This window comes from Hemitrygon akajei, chromosome 8 (assembly GCF_048418815.1).
Source record: "Hemitrygon akajei chromosome 8, sHemAka1.3, whole genome shotgun sequence".
Classification (NCBI taxonomy): domain Eukaryota; kingdom Metazoa; phylum Chordata; class Chondrichthyes; order Myliobatiformes; family Dasyatidae; genus Hemitrygon; species Hemitrygon akajei.
Genome location: NC_133131.1, coordinates 1,101,636 through 1,116,630, shown reverse-complemented (window position 1 = coordinate 1,116,630; position 14,995 = coordinate 1,101,636). Strand labels below are relative to the sequence as shown.

Genomic DNA, 14,995 nt, shown 5'->3' with positions numbered 1-14,995 from the left:
CAAACTCAACGTCAACTTCGGCACTGAGCTCAAGAACGTTCTGGAGCATCTCGGTAGGTTTCAGGGTCACAATCCCCTGTGGTTCATTGACCAGTCCCAGAGTTACCCATGACCCCAGTCGCACTGTCACCCCCCCCAGATTTACCCATGACCCCAGTCGCACTGTCACCCCCCAGAGTTACCCATGATCCCAGTCGCACTGTCACCCCCCCAGAGTTACCCATGACCCCAGTCGCACTGTCACCCCCCAGAGTTACCCATGACCCCAGTCGCATTGTCACCCCCAGAGTTACCCATGACCCCAGTCGCACTGTCACCCCCCCAGAGTTACCCATGACCCCAGTCACACTGTCACCCCCAGAGTTACCCATGATCCCAGTCACACTGTCACCCCCCAGAGTTACCCATGACCCCAGTCACACTGTCACCCCCCCCAGAGTTACCCATGACCCCAGTCACACTGTCACCCCCCCCAGAGTTACCCATGACCCCAGTCGCACTGTCACCCCCCCCAGAGTTACCCATGACCCCAGTCACACTGTCACCCCCCCAGAGTTACCCATGATCCCAGTCACACTGTCACCCCCCCCAGAGTTACCCATGACCCCAGTCGCACTGTCACCCCCAGAGTTACCCATGACCCCAGTCGCACTGTCACCCCCCAGAGTTACCCATGACCCCAGTCGCACTGTCACCCCCCAGAGTTACCCATGACCCCAGTCGCACTGTCACCCCCCAGAGTTACCCATGACCCCAGTCGCACTGTCACCCCCCAGAGTTACCCATGACCCCAGTCGCACTGTCACCCCCAGAGTTACCCATGACCCCAGTCGCACTGTCACCCCCAGAGTTACCCATGACCCCAGTCGCACTGTCACCCCCCAGAGTTACCCATGACCCCAGTCGCACTGTCACCCCCCAGAGTTACCCATGACCCCAGTCGCACTGTCACCCCCCCAGAGTTACCCATGACCCCAGTCGCACTGTCACCCCCAGAGTTACCCATGATCCCAGTCGCACTGTCACCCCCAGGGTTACCCATGATCCCAGTCGCACTGTCACCCCCAGAGTTACCCATGACCCCAGTCACACTGTCACCCCCCAGAGTTACCCATGCCCCAGTCGCAGTGTCACCCCCAGAGTTACCCATGACCCCAGTCGCACTGTCACCCCCAGAGTTACCCATGACCCCAGTCGCACTGTCACCCCCAGAGTTACCCATGACCCCAGTTGCATTGTCACCCCCCAGAGTTACCCATGACCCCAGTCGCACTGTCACCCCCCAGAGTTACCCATGCCCCCAGTCACACTGTCACCCCCCCCAGAGTTACCCATGACCCCAGTCGCACTGTCACCCCCCCCAGAGTTACCCATGACCCCAGTCGCACTATCACCCCCCCAGAGTTACCCATGACCCCAGTCGCAGTGTCACCCCCCCAGAGTTACCCATGACCTCAGTCGAACTGTCACCCCCCCAGAGTTACCGATGACCCCAGTCGCACTGTCACCCCCCAGAGTTACCCATGACCCCAGTCGCACTGTCACCCCAGAGTTACCCATGACCCCAGTCGCACTGTCACCCCCCAGAGTTACCCATGACCCCAGTCGCACTGTCACCCCCAGAGTTACCCATGACCCCAGTCGCACTGTCAACCCCCCAGAGTTACCGATGACCCCAGTCGCACTGTCACCCCCAGAGTTACCCATGACCCCAGTAGCACTGTCACCCCCAGAGTTACCGATGACCCCAGTTGCACTGTTGACCGCCCTCAGTCCCAGAGTTACCCATGACCCCAGTCGCATTGTCACCCCCCAGAGTTACCCATGACCCCAGTTGCACTGTCCCCCCCAGAGTTACCCATGACCCCAGTCGCACTGTCACCCCCCCAGAGTTACCCATGATCCCAGTCGCACTGTCAACCCCCAGAGTTACCCATGATCCCAGTCGCACTGTCACCCCCAGAGTTACCCATGACCCCAGTCGCACTGTCACCCCCCAGAGTTACCCATGACCCCAGTCGCACTGTCACCCCCAGGGTTACCCATGATCCCAGTCGCACTGTCACCCCCCCCCCAGAGTTACCCATGATCCCAGTCGCACTGTCAACCCCCAGAGTTACCCATGACCCCAGTCGCACTGTCACCCCCCAGAGTTACCCATGACCCCAGTCACACTGTCACCCCCCAGAGTTACCCATGACCCCAGTCGCACTGTCACCCCCAGAGTTACCGATGACCCCAGTCGCACTGTCACCCCCAGAGTTACCCATGACCCCAGTCGCACTGTCACCCCCCAGAGTTACCCATGATCCCAGTCACACTGTCACCCCCCAGAGTTACCGATGACCCCAGTCGCACTGTCACCCCCCCAGAGTTACCCATGACCCCAGTCGCACTGTCACCCCCCAGAGTTACCCATGAACCCAGTCGCACTGTCACCCCCCCAGAGTTACCCATGACCCCAGTCGCACTGTCACCCCCCAGAGTTACCGATGACCCCAGTCGCACTGTCACCCCCCCAGAGTTACCCATGACCCCAGTCGCATTGTCACCCCCCCAGAGTTACCCATGACCCCAGTCGCATTGTCACCCCCCAGAGTTACCCATGACCCCAGTCGCACTGACACCCCCAGAGTTACCGATGACCCTAGTCGCACTGTCACCCCCAGAGTTACCCATGACCCCAGTCGCATTGTCACCCCCCAGAGTTACCCATGACCCTAGTCTCACTGTCACCCCCAGAGTTACCCATGACCCCAGTCGCACTGACACCCCCAGAGTTACCGATGACCCTAGTCGCACTGTCACCCCCAGAGTTACCCATGACCCCAGTCGTACTGTCACCCCCCCAGAGTTACCCATGACCCCAGTCGCACTGTCACCCCCAGAGTTACCCATGACCCCAGTCGCACTGTCACCCCCCAGAGTTACCCATGACCCCAGTCGCACTGTCACCCCCAGAGTTACCCATGACCCCAGTCGCACTGTCACCCCCCAGAGTTACCCATGACCCCAGTCACACTGTCACCCCCCAGAGTTACCCATGACCCCAGTCACACTGTCACACCCAGAGTTACCCATGACCCCAGTCGCACTGTCACCCCCCAGAGTTACCCATGACCCCAGTCGCACTGTCACCCCCCAGAGTTACCCATGACCCCAGTCGCATTGTCACCCCCCAGAGTTACCCATGACCCCAGTCGCACTGTCACCCCCCAGAGTTACCCATGACCCCAGTCGCACTGTCACCCCCCAGAGTTACCCATGACCCCAGTCGCACTGTCACCCCCAGAGTTACCCATGACCCCAGTCGCACTGTCACCCCCCAGAGTTACCCATGACCCCAGTCACACTGTCACCCCCCAGAGTTACCCATGACCCCAGTCACACTGTCACCCCCCAGAGTTACCGATGACCCCAGTCGCACTGTCACCCCCCAGAGTTACCCATGATCCCAGTCGCACTGTCACCCCCCAGAGTTACCCATGACCCCAGTCGCACTGTCACCCCCCAGAGTTACCCATGACCCCAGTCGCACTGTCACCCCCCAGAGTTACCCATGACCCCAGTCGCACTGTCACCCCCAGAGTTACCCATGACCCCAGTCGCACTGTCACCCCCCAGAGTTACCCATGACCCCAGTCACACTGTCACCCCCCAGAGTTACCCATGACCCCAGTCACACTGTCACACCCAGAGTTACCCATGACCCCAGTCGCACTGTCACCCCCCAGAGTTACCCATGACCCCAGTCGCACTGTCACCCCCCAGAGTTACCCATGATCCCAGTCACACTGTCACCCCACAGAGTTACCCATGATCCCAGTCGCATTGTCACCCCCCAGAGTTACCCATGATCCCAGTCACACTGTCACCCCACAGAGTTACCCATGATCCCAGTCGCACTGTCACCCCCCCAGAGTTACCCATGACCCCAGTCGCACTGTCACCCCCCCAGAGTTACCCATGACCCCAGTCGCATTGTCACCCCCCCAGAGTTACCCATGACCCCAGTCGCATTGTCACCCCCCAGAGTTACCCATGACCCCAGTCACACTGTCACCCCCCAGAGTTACCCATGACCCCAGTCGCACTGTCACCCCCCCAGAGTTACCCATGACCCCAGTCACACTGTCACCCCCAGAGTTACCCATGATCCCAGTCACACTGTCACCCCCCAGAGTTACCCATGACCCCAGTCACACTGTCACCCCCCCCAGAGTTACCCATGACCCCAGTCGCACTGTCACCCCCAGAGTTACCCATGACCCCAGTCGCACTGTCACCCCCCGAGTTACCGATGACCCCAGTCGCAGTGTCACCCCCAGAGTTACCCATGACCCCAGTCGCACTGTCACCCCCAGAGTTACCCATGACCCCAGTCACACTGTCACCCCCCAGAGTTACCGATGACCCCAGTCGTACTGTCACCCCCCAGTGTTACCCATGACCCCAGTCACACTGTCACCCCCAGAGTTACCCATGACCCCAGTCGCACTGTCACCCCCAGAGTTACCGATGACCCCAGTCGCACTGTCACCCCCAGAGTTACCGATGACCCCAGTCGCACTGTCACCCCCAGAGTTACCCATGACCCCAGTCGTACTGTCACCCCCCCAGAGTTACCCATGACCCCAGTCGCATTGTCACCCCCCAGAGTTACCGATGACCCCAGTCTCACTGTCACCCCCAGAGTTACCCATGACCCCAGTCGCACTGTCACCCCCCCAGAGTTACCCATGACCCCAGTCGCACTGTCACCCCCCCAGAGTTACCCATGACCCCAGTCGCACTGTCACCCCCCCAGAGTTACCCATGACCCCAGTCGCACTGTCACCCCCCCCCAGAGTTACCCATGACCCCAGTCGTACTGTCACCCCCCCAGAGTTACCCATGACCCCAGTCGCATTGTCACCCCCCAGAGTTACCGATGACCCCAGTCGCATTGTCACCCCCCAGAGTTACCCATGACCCCAGTCGCACTGTCACCCCCCCAGAGTTACCCATGACCCCAGTCGCACTGTCACCCCCCCAGAGTTACCCATGACCCCAGTCGCACTGTCACCCCCCCCAGAGTTACCCATGACCCCAGTCGCACTGTCACCCCCCCCAGAGTTACCCATGACCCCAGTCGCACTGTCACCCCCCCAGAGTTACCCATGACCCCAGTCGCACTGTCACCCCCCCAGAGTTACCCATGACCCCAGTCGCACTGTCACCCCCCAGAGTTACCCATGACCCCAGTCGCACTGTCACCCCCAGAGTTACCCATGATCCCAGTCGTACTGTCACCCCCCCAGAGTCACTCTGTGTAGTGAGTGTGTGGGTGGAGTCACTCTGTGTGGGGAGTGTGGTTGGAGTCACTCTGTGTGGGGAGTGTGGGTGGAGTCACTCTGTGTGGTGAGTGTGGGAGGAGTCACTCTGTGTGGTGAGTGTGGGTGGAGTCACTCTGTGTGGTGAGTGTGTGGTTGGAGTCACTCTGTGTAGTGAGTGTGTGGGTGGAGTCCCTCTGTGTGGGGAGTGTGGGTGGAGTCACTCTGTGTGGTGAGTGTGGGTGGAGTCACTCTGTGTGGGGAGTGTGGGTGGTGTCACTCTGTGTATTGAGTGTGTGGGTGGAGTCACTCTGTGTGGGGAGTGTGGTTGGAGTCACTCTGTGAATGTGAGTGTGGGTGGAGTCACTCTGTGTAGTGAGTGTGTGGGTGGAGTCCCTCTGTGTGGGGAGTGTGTGGTTGGAGTCACTCTGTGAATGTTAGTGTGGGTGGAGTCCCTCTGTGTGGGGAGTGTGTGGTTGGAGTCACTCTGTGAATGTTAGTGTGGGTGGAGTCACTCTGTGTAGTGAGTGTGTGGGTGGAGTCACTCTGTGTGGGGAGTGTGGTTGGAGTCACTCTGTGTGGTGAGTGTGGGTGGAGTCACTCTGTGTGGTGAGTGTGTGGGTGGAGTCACTCTGTGTGGGGAGTGTGGGTGGTGTCACTCTGTGTATTGAGTGTGTGGGTGGAGTCACTCTGTGTGGTGAGTGTGGTTGGAGTCACTCTGTGTGGTGAGTGTGGGAGGAGTCACTCTGTGTGGGGAGTGTGGGTGGTGTCACTCTGTGTATTGAGTGTGTGGGTGGAGTCACTCTGTGTGGGGAGTGTGGTTGGAGTCACTCTGTGAATGTGAGTGTGGGTGGAGTCACTCTGTGTAGTGAGTGTGTGGGTGGAGTCCCTCTGTGTGGGGAGTGTGTGGTTGGAGTCACTCTGTGAATGTTAGTGTGGGTGGAGTCACTCTGTGTAGTGAGTGTGTGGGTGGAGTCACTCTGTGTGGGGAGTGTGGTTGAAGTCACTCTGTGTGGTGAGTGTGGGTGGAGTCACTCTGTGTAGTGAGTGTGTGGGTGGAGTCACTCTGTGTGGGGAGTGTGGTTGAAGTCACTCTGTGTGGTGAGTGTGGGTGGAGTCACTCTGTGTAGTGAGTGTGTGGGTGGAGTCACTCTGTGTGGGGAGTGTGGTTGGAGTCACTCTGTGTGGTGAGTGTGGGTGGAGTCACTCTGTGTGGTGAGTGTGGTTGGAGTCACTCTGTGTGGTGAGTGTGGGTGGAGTCACTCTGTGTAGTGAGTGTGTGGGTGGAGTCACTCTGTGTGGAGAGTGTGGTTGGAGTCACTCTGTGTGGTGAGTGTGGGTGGAGTCACTCTGTGTGGGGAGTGTGGTTGGAGTCACTCTGTGTGGGGAGTGTGTGGGTGGAGTCACTCTGTGTGGGGAGTGTGGGAGGAGTCACTGTGAATGTGAGTGTGGGTGGAGTCACTCTGTGTAGTGAGTGTGTGGGTGGAGTCACTCTGTGTGGGGAGTGTGGTTGGAGTCACTCTGTGTGGTGAGTGTGGGTGGAGTCACTCTGTGTGGGGAGTGTGGTGGAGTCACTCTGTGTAGTGAGTGTGTGGGTGGAGTCACTCTGTGTGGGGAGTGTGGTTGGAGTCACTCTGTGTGCTGAGTGTGGGAGGAGTCACTGTGAATGTGAGTGTGGGTGGAGACACTCTGTGTGGGGAGTGTGTGGGTGGAGTCACTCTGTGTGGGGAGTGTGGGTGGAGACACTCTGTGTGGTGAGTGTGGTTGGAGTCACTCTGTGTGGTGAGTGTGTGGGTGGAGTCACTGTGAATGTGAGTGTGGTTGGAGTCACTCTGTGTGGTGAGTGTGTGGGTGGAGTCACTCTGTGTAGTGAGTGTGTGGGTGGAGTCACTCTGTGTGGGGAGTGTGGTTGGAGTCACTCTGTGTGGTGAGTGTGGGAGGAGTCACTCTGTGTGGGGAGTGTGGTTGGAGTCACTCTGTGTGGTGAGTGTGGGAGGAGTAACTGTGAATGTGAGTGTGGGTGGAGTCACTCTGTGTGGGGAGTGTGGGTGGAGACACTCTGTGTGGTGAGTGTGGGAGGAGTAACTGTGAATGTGAGTGTGGGTGGAGTCACTCTGTGTGGGGAGTGTGGGTGGAGACACTCTGTGTGGTGAGTGTGGTTGGAGTCACTCTGTGTGGTGAGTGTGTGGGTGGAGTCACTGTGAATGTGAGTGTGGTTGGAGTCACTCTGTGTGGTGAGTGTGTGGGTGGAGTCACTCTGTGTAGTGAGTGTGTGGGTGGAGTCACTCTGTGTGGGGAGTGTGGTTGGAGTCACTCTGTGTGGTGAGTGTGGGAGGAGTCACTCTGTGTGGGGAGTGTGGTTGGAGTCACTCTGTGTGGTGAGTGTGGGAGGAGTAACTGTGAATGTGAGTGTGGGTGGAGTCACTCTGTGTGGTGAGTGTGTGGGTGGAGTCACTCTGTGTAGTGAGTGTGTGGGTGGAGTCACTCTGTGTGGGGAGTGTGGTTGGAGTCACTCTGTGTGGGGAGTGTGGGAGGAGTCACTGTGAATGTGAGTGTGGGTGGAGTCACTCTGTGTGGTGAGTGTGTGGGTGGAGTCACTCTGTGTAGTGAGTGTGTGGGTGGAGTCACTCTGTGTGGGGAGTGTGGGTGGAGTCACTCTGTGTGGGGAGTGTGGTTGGAGTCACTCTGTGTGGTGAGTGTGGGAGGAGTCACTGTGAATGTGAGTGTGGGTGGAGTCACTCTGTGTGGGGAGTGTGTGGGTGGAGTCACTCTGTGTAGTGAGTGTGTGTGTGGAGTCACTCTGTGTGGGGAGTGTGGGTGGAGTCACTCTGTGTGGTGAGTGTGGGAGGAGTCACTGTGAATGTGAGTGTGGGTGGAGTCACTCTGTGTGGTGAGTGTGTGGGTGGAGTCACTCTGTGTAGTGAGTGTGTGGGTGGAGTCACTGTGAATGTGAGTGTGGGTGGAGTCACTCTGTGTGGGGAGTGTGTGGGTGGAGTCACTCTGTGTAGTGAGTGTGTGGGTGGAGTCACTGTGAATGTGAGTGTGGGTGGAGTCACTCTGTGTAGTGAGTGTGTGGGTGGAGTCACTGTGAATGTGAGTGTGGGTGGAGTCACTCTGTGTAGTGAGTGTGTGGGTGGAGTCACTCTGTGTGGGGAGTGTGGGTGGAGACACTCTGTGTGGGGAGTGTGGTTGGAGTCACTCTGTGTGGTGAGTGTGGGAGGAGTCACTGTGAATGTGAGTGTGGGTGGAGTCACTCTGTGTGGTGAGTGTGTGGGTGGAGTCACTCTGTGTAGTGAGTGTGTGGGTGGAGTCACTCTGTGTGGGGAGTGTGGTTGGAGTCACTCTGTGTGGGGAGTGTGGTGGAGTCACTCTGTGTAGTGATTGTGTGGGTGGAGTCACTCTGTGTGGGGAGTGTGGTTGGAGTCACTCTGTGTGGTGAGTGTGTGGGTGGAGTCACTCTGTGTGGTGAGTGTGGTTGGAGTCACTCTGTGTAGTGAGTGTGGGTGGAGTCACTCTGTGTGGGGAGTGTGGTTGGAGTCACTCTGTGTGTTGAGTGTGGTGGAGTCACTCTGTGTGGTGAGTGTGGGAGGAGTCACTGTGAATGTGAGTGTGGGTGGAGTCACTGTGTGGTGAGTGTGGTGGAGTCACTCTGTGTGGTGAGTGTGGGAGGAGTCACTGTGAATGTGAGTGTGGGTGGAGTCACTCTGTGTGGGGAGTGTGTGGGTGGAGTCACTCTGTGTAGTGAGTGTGTGGGTGGAGTCACTGTGAATGTGAGTGTGGGTGGAGTTACTCTGTGTGGTGAGTGTGGGTGGAGTCACTCTGTGTGGTGAGTGTGGGTGGAGTCACTCTGTGTAGTGAGTGTGTGGGAGGAGTCACTCTGTGTGGGGAGTGTGGTTGGAGTCACTCTGTGTGGTGAGTGTGGGTGGAGTCACTCTGTGTGGGGAGTGTGGTTGGAGTCACTCTGTGTGGTGAGTGTGGGAGGAGTCACTGTGAATGTGAGTGTGGGTGGAGACACTCTGTGTGGGGAGTGTGGGTGGAGTCACTCTGTGTAGTGAGTGTGTGGGTGGAGTCACTCTGTGTGGGGAGTGTGGTTGGAGTCACTCTGTGTGGTGAGTGTGGGTGGAGTCACTCTGTGTGGGGAGTGTGGTGGAGTCACTCTGTGTGGGGAGTGTGTGGGTGGAGTCACTCTGTGTGGGGAGTGTGGGAGGAGTCACTGTGAATGTGAGTGTGGGTGGAGACACTCTGTGTGGGGAGTGTGGGTGGAGTCACTCTGTGTGGGGAGTGTGGGAGGAGTCACTGTGAATGTGAGTGTGGGTGGAGTCACTCTGTGTAGTGAGTGTGTGGGTGGAGTCACTCTGTGTGGGGAGTGTGGGAGGAGTCACTGTGAATGTGAGTGTGGGTGGAGTCACTCTGTGTAGTGAGTGTGGGTGGAGTCACTCTGTGTGGGGAGTGTGGTTGGAGTCACTCTGTGTGGTGAGTGTGGTGGAGTCACTCTGTGTGGTGAGTGTGGGAGGAGTCACTGTGAATGTGAGTGTGGGTGGAGTCACTCTGTGTGGGGAGTGTGTGGGTGGAGTCACTCTGTGTAGTGAGTGTGTGGGTGGAGTCACTGTGAATGTGAGTGTGGGTGGAGTCACTCTGTGTGGTGAGTGTGGGTGGAGTCACTCTGTGTAGTGAGTGTGTGGGAGGAGTCACTCTGTGTAGTGAGTGTGTGGGTGGAGTCACTCTGTGTGGGGAGTGTGGTTGGAGTCACTCTGTGTGGTGAGTGTGGGTGGAGTCACTCTGTGTGGGGAGTGTGGTTGGAGTCACTCTGTGTGGTGAGTGTGGGAGGAGTCACTGTGAATGTGAGTGTGGGTGGAGACACTCTGTGTGGGGAGTGTGGGTGGAGTCACTCTGTGTAGTGAGTGTGTGGGTGGAGTCACTCTGTGTGAGGAGTGTGGTTGGAGTCACTCTGTGTGGTGAGTGTGGGTGGAGTCACTCTGTGTGGGGAGTGTGGTGGAGTCACTCTGTGTGGGGAGTGTGTGGGTGGAGTCACTCTGTGTGGGGAGTGTGGGAGGAGTCACTGTGAATGTGAGTGTGGGTGGAGACACTCTGTGTGGGGAGTGTGGGTGGAGTCACTCTGTGTGGGGAGTGTGGGAGGAGTCACTGTGAATGTGAGTGTGGGTGGAGTCACTCTGTGTAGTGAGTGTGTGGGTGGAGTCACTCTGTGTGGGGAGTGTGGGAGGAGTCACTGTGAATGTGAGTGTGGGTGGAGTCACTCTGTGTGGGGAGTGTGGGAGGAGTCACTGTGAATGTGAGTGTGGGTGGAGTCACTCTGTGTGGTGAGTGTGTGGGTGGAGTCACTCTGTGAATGTGAGTGTGGGTGGAGTCACTCTGTGTGGGGAGTGTGGTGGAGTCACTCTGTGTGGTGAGTGTGGGTGGAGTCACTCTGTGAATGTGAGTGTGGGTGGAGTCACTCTGTGTAGTGAGTGTGTGGGTGGAGTCACTCTGTGTGGTGAGTGTGTGGGTGGAGTCACTGTGAATGTTAGTGTGGGTGGAGTCACTCTGTGTGGTGAGTGTGTGGGTGGAGTCACTCTGTGTAGTGAGTGTGTGGGTGGAGTCACTCTGTGTGGGGAGTGTGGTTGGAGTCACTCTGTGTGGTGAGTGTGGGAGGAGTCACTGTGTGTGGGGAGTGTGGTTGGAGTCACTCTGTGTGGTGAGTGTGGGAGGAGTCACTGTGAATGTGAGTGTGGGTGGAGTCACTCTGTGTAGTGAGTGTGTGGGTGGAGTCACTCTGTGTGGGGAGTGTGGGTGGAGTCACTCTGTGTGGTGAGTGTGTGGGTGGAGTCACTCTGTGTAGTGAGTGTGTGGGTGGAGTCACTCTGTGTGGGGAGTGTGGTTGGAGTCACTCTGTGTGGTGAGTGTGGGAGGAGTCACTGTGAATGTGAGTGTGGGTGGAGTCACTCTGTGTGGGGAGTGTGTGGGTGGAGTCACTCTGTGTAGTGAGTGTGTGGGTGGAGTCACTCTGTGTGGGGAGTGTGGTTGGAGTCACTCTGTGTGGGGAGTGTGTGGGTGGAGTCACTCTGTGTGGTGAGTGTGGGAGGAGTCACTGTGAATGTGAGTGTGGGTGGAGTCACTCTGTGTGGGGAGTGTGTGGGTGGAGTCACTCTGTGTAGTGAGTGTGTGGGTGGAGTCACTCTGTGTGGGGAGTGTGGTTGGAGTCACTCTGTGTGGGGAGTGTGTGGGTGGAGTCACTCTGTGTGGTGAGTGTGGGAGGAGTCACTGTGAATGTGAGTGTGGGTGGAGTCACTCTGTGTGGGGAGTGTGTGGGTGGAGTCACTCTGTGTGGGGAGTGTGGTTGGAGTCACTCTGTGTGGTGAGTGTGGGAGGAGTCACTGTGAATGTGAGTGTGGGTGGAGTCACTCTGTGTGGTGAGTGTGTGGGTGGAGTCACTCTGTGTAGTGAGTGTGTGGGTGGAGTCACTCTGTGTGGGGAGTGTGGTTGGAGTCACTCTGTGTAGTGAGTGTGTGGGTGGAGTCACTCTGTGTGGGGAGTGTGGTTGGAGTCACTCTGTGTAGTGAGTGTGTGGGTGGAGTCACTCTGTGTGGGGAGTGTGTGGGTGGAGTCACTCTGTGTGGTGAGTGTGGGAGGAGTCACTGTGAATGTGAGTGTGGGTGGAGTCACTCTGTGTGGGGAGTGTGTGGGTGGAGTCACTCTGTGTGTTGAGTGTGGTGGAGTCACTCTGTGTAGTGAGTGTGTGGGTGGAGTCACTCTGTGTGGGGAGTGTGTGGTTGGAGTCACTCTGTGTGGTGAGTGTGGGAGGAGTCACTGTGAATGTGAGTGTGGGTGGAGTCACTCTGTGTGGGGAGTGTGTGGGTGGAGTCACTCTGTGTGTTGAGTGTGGTGGAGTCACTCTGTGTAGTGAGTGTGTGGGTGGAGTCACTCTGTGTGGGGAGTGTGTGGGTGGAGTCACTCTGTGTGTTGAGTGTGGTGGAGTCACTCTGTGTAGTGAGTGTGGGTGGAGTCACTCTGTGTGGGGAGTGTGTGGGTGGAGTCACTCTGTGTGGTGAGTGTGGGAGGAGTCACTGTGAATGTGAGTGTGGGTGGAGTCACTCTGTGTGGGGAGTGTGTGGGTGGAGTCACTCTGTGTGTTGAGTGTGGTGGAGTCACTCTGTGTGGTGAGTGTGGGTGGAGTCACTCTGTGTGGGGAGTGTGTGGGTGGAGTCACTCTGTGTGTTGAGTGTGGTGGAGTCACTCTGTGTAGTGAGTGTGTGGGTGGAGTCACTCTGTGTGGGGAGTGTGTGGTTGGAGTCACTCTGTGTGGTGAGTGTGGGAGGAGTCACTGTGAATGTGAGTGTGGGTGGAGTCACTCTGTGTGGGGAGTGTGTGGGTGGAGTCACTCTGTGTAGTGAGTGTGTGGGTGGAGTCACTGTGAATGTGAGTGTGGGTGGAGTCACTCTGTGTGGTGAGTGTGGGAGGAGTCACTCTGTGTGGTGAGTGTGTGGTCCTTTGACGTGTTTCTGGAGATTTGCGCGCTGGCTTCTGGCATTTTGGTAGCACTGGTGGTTCTGGGCATGTCAAGGTCAGTGAGGGCTGTGGGGGTGTGCTCCGCTCTCAATGTCTCTCTTTCTCTGCCCCCTCCCCTCCCCCGGCAGGCCTCAGCAGGATCTTCAGTAATCCGGACCTAAGTCGCATTTCCGACCAGCCGCTGGTAGTGTCCTCCGTCCAGCACAAGTCCACGATGGAGCTGAGGGAGGAGGGTGTGGAGGCTGCTGCTGGTACCAGTGTCTCCATCACCCGGTCACTCCTGCAGTGTACTATCAATCGGCCGTTTTTCTTCATGATCCGCGACGAGATCTCCGGAATCCCGCTCTTCCTCGGCACCATCAAGCAACCCCAGCCGACGCTGCAGAAAGTACAGGCCCACGTGCTCGAGGCATACCCCAGTACTGTAGTCCTTCCCGAACCCAAGTGATAGCTGGGCATGGATCGCCCCTCACCTCCTACCACGCCCCCTCACCTCCCACTGCACCCAACATTCCCTCACCTCCTACCACGCCCCCTCACCTCCCACTGCACCCAACACTTCCTCACCTCCTACCACGCCCTCACCTCCCACTGCACCCAACACTTCCTCACCTCCTACCATGCCCTCACCTCCCACTGCACCCCCTCACCTCCTACTACACCTCATCAGCCCATTCACCCCTCTATCCACCTGCCCCCACCCATCACCCCTACCACCCTATGCAATCCTACTCCACCACGTCACCCTCAACCACCGATAGCCAACCCTCCCACCCAATTACCCTCTCTACCAACCTCTTACCCACCCCTCAACCCCTAATACTGCCTACCCCACACTAGCCCACCCTCCTACCAACCCCTACACCAGCCATCACTCCCCACCACCCACCTCCGTCCAGTCCTTGGTGCCTTCTAAAAGTCAATGAACAGTGATCCCCATTTCTGCAGCAGGTCGGAAGCGGAGTGAGGGGGTTGAAGACCAACGCGTGCCACAGTGGAGCCAGCCATGAGCGGGCAGAGAACCCCTCCCCCTCCCTCTGACGCAGTGACCATTATCTTGTGGATAAGGCAGCCCATCACTGGACAGACACATCCCAGGTTACACCTGTTGATGTTCGCCTGTAACTGCAGTGTCACCACAGGATTGCCTGTATTTCCTGTGACATCTCACTGAGATCACCTGTATTTCCTGTGACATCTCACTGAGATCACCTGTATTTTCTGTTACTGGCTGTCTATCCTTCCAGTGATGCTGATCAACATTGCTTTATTTCTTGTGTTCATGAGTGAAATTCCCTGTATTTCCTGCGTTAATGAGTAAATTTGCCTGTATTTCCCTTGTCAGTACGAGGTTGCCTGTATTTCCTTTCTCACTGTGAGGTTGCTTGTATTTCGGGTGACACTGAGATTAGCTGGACTGGAGATATGGATAGAATCTGCCAGGGGCTGTGGGTGAGTGGTGGGGAATGCCTCCCTGGAGAGTGTTACTCTGGAGTTGACTGAATTTGCATATTAATCAGCAGAATCCCACCCAAGGGTGACGTACATGCCCCTGGTTGTTTTGCGGGATCTAACGTCAGATCAGAATCAGATTCATTATCATTGTCTTATATAATATGAAATTTGTACGGTGCAAAGCCATTAAAATACGGTGAATTAAAACATAACTAAATGTGCAAAGTAGGGCTAATGAAGGTGTGTTCATTGTCCATTTAGAAACCTGATGGTTGAGGAGAAGGAAAGTTGCTGAAATGGTGAGTGTGGGTCTTCAGGCTCCAGTATCTCCTCCCTGATGGTATCAATGAGAAGAGGGCGCGTCCTGGGTGGGGAGCCTGAATAATGGACATATTTGAAGATGCTGGGGAGGCGAGTGCCCATGATGGAACTGGCTGAGTTAACGACCACTGACAGCGACATCACTTCCTGTCAGCCTCTGACGTCACAGCACAGCCAGATGGTGGGCTTGAGCCCACTCGCAAATGCAGACCTCTGCAGCCACCCTGCCCGCTCACGCTGGGTCCCACCTTAGTCAGCTGTCACTCCTCGGGTCCCACACGTGACATTTACCTCTGGGTCTAATTGGCTGGGGTATTTGCAGGGGCAAGGGCCGGAGTGAGAAGGAGGTAAAACAGCATCGACCGGCTAATGGGAAAGGAGCAGGCAATAAAAGAAATGGACCC

General features: G+C 57.1%; 1 protein-coding gene across 1 annotated transcript in view; it reads left to right on the top strand.

Moving 5' to 3' along the window:
- serpinf2b (serpin peptidase inhibitor, clade F (alpha-2 antiplasmin, pigment epithelium derived factor), member 2b) overlaps window positions 1-14,159 on the top strand; it is a 36,338-nt gene extending 22,179 nt beyond the window's left edge. The window contains exons 7-8 of the mRNA XM_073053011.1: window positions 1-53; window positions 12,944-14,159. The exon at window positions 1-53 is cut by the window's left edge and continues 146 nt beyond it. Coding sequence (XP_072909112.1) covers window positions 1-53; window positions 12,944-13,263 — 373 coding nt within the window. The 3' untranslated portion in view covers window positions 13,264-14,159. The remainder of the gene's footprint in view (window positions 54-12,943) is intronic.
- Window positions 14,160-14,995: the final 836 nt, after the last annotated feature.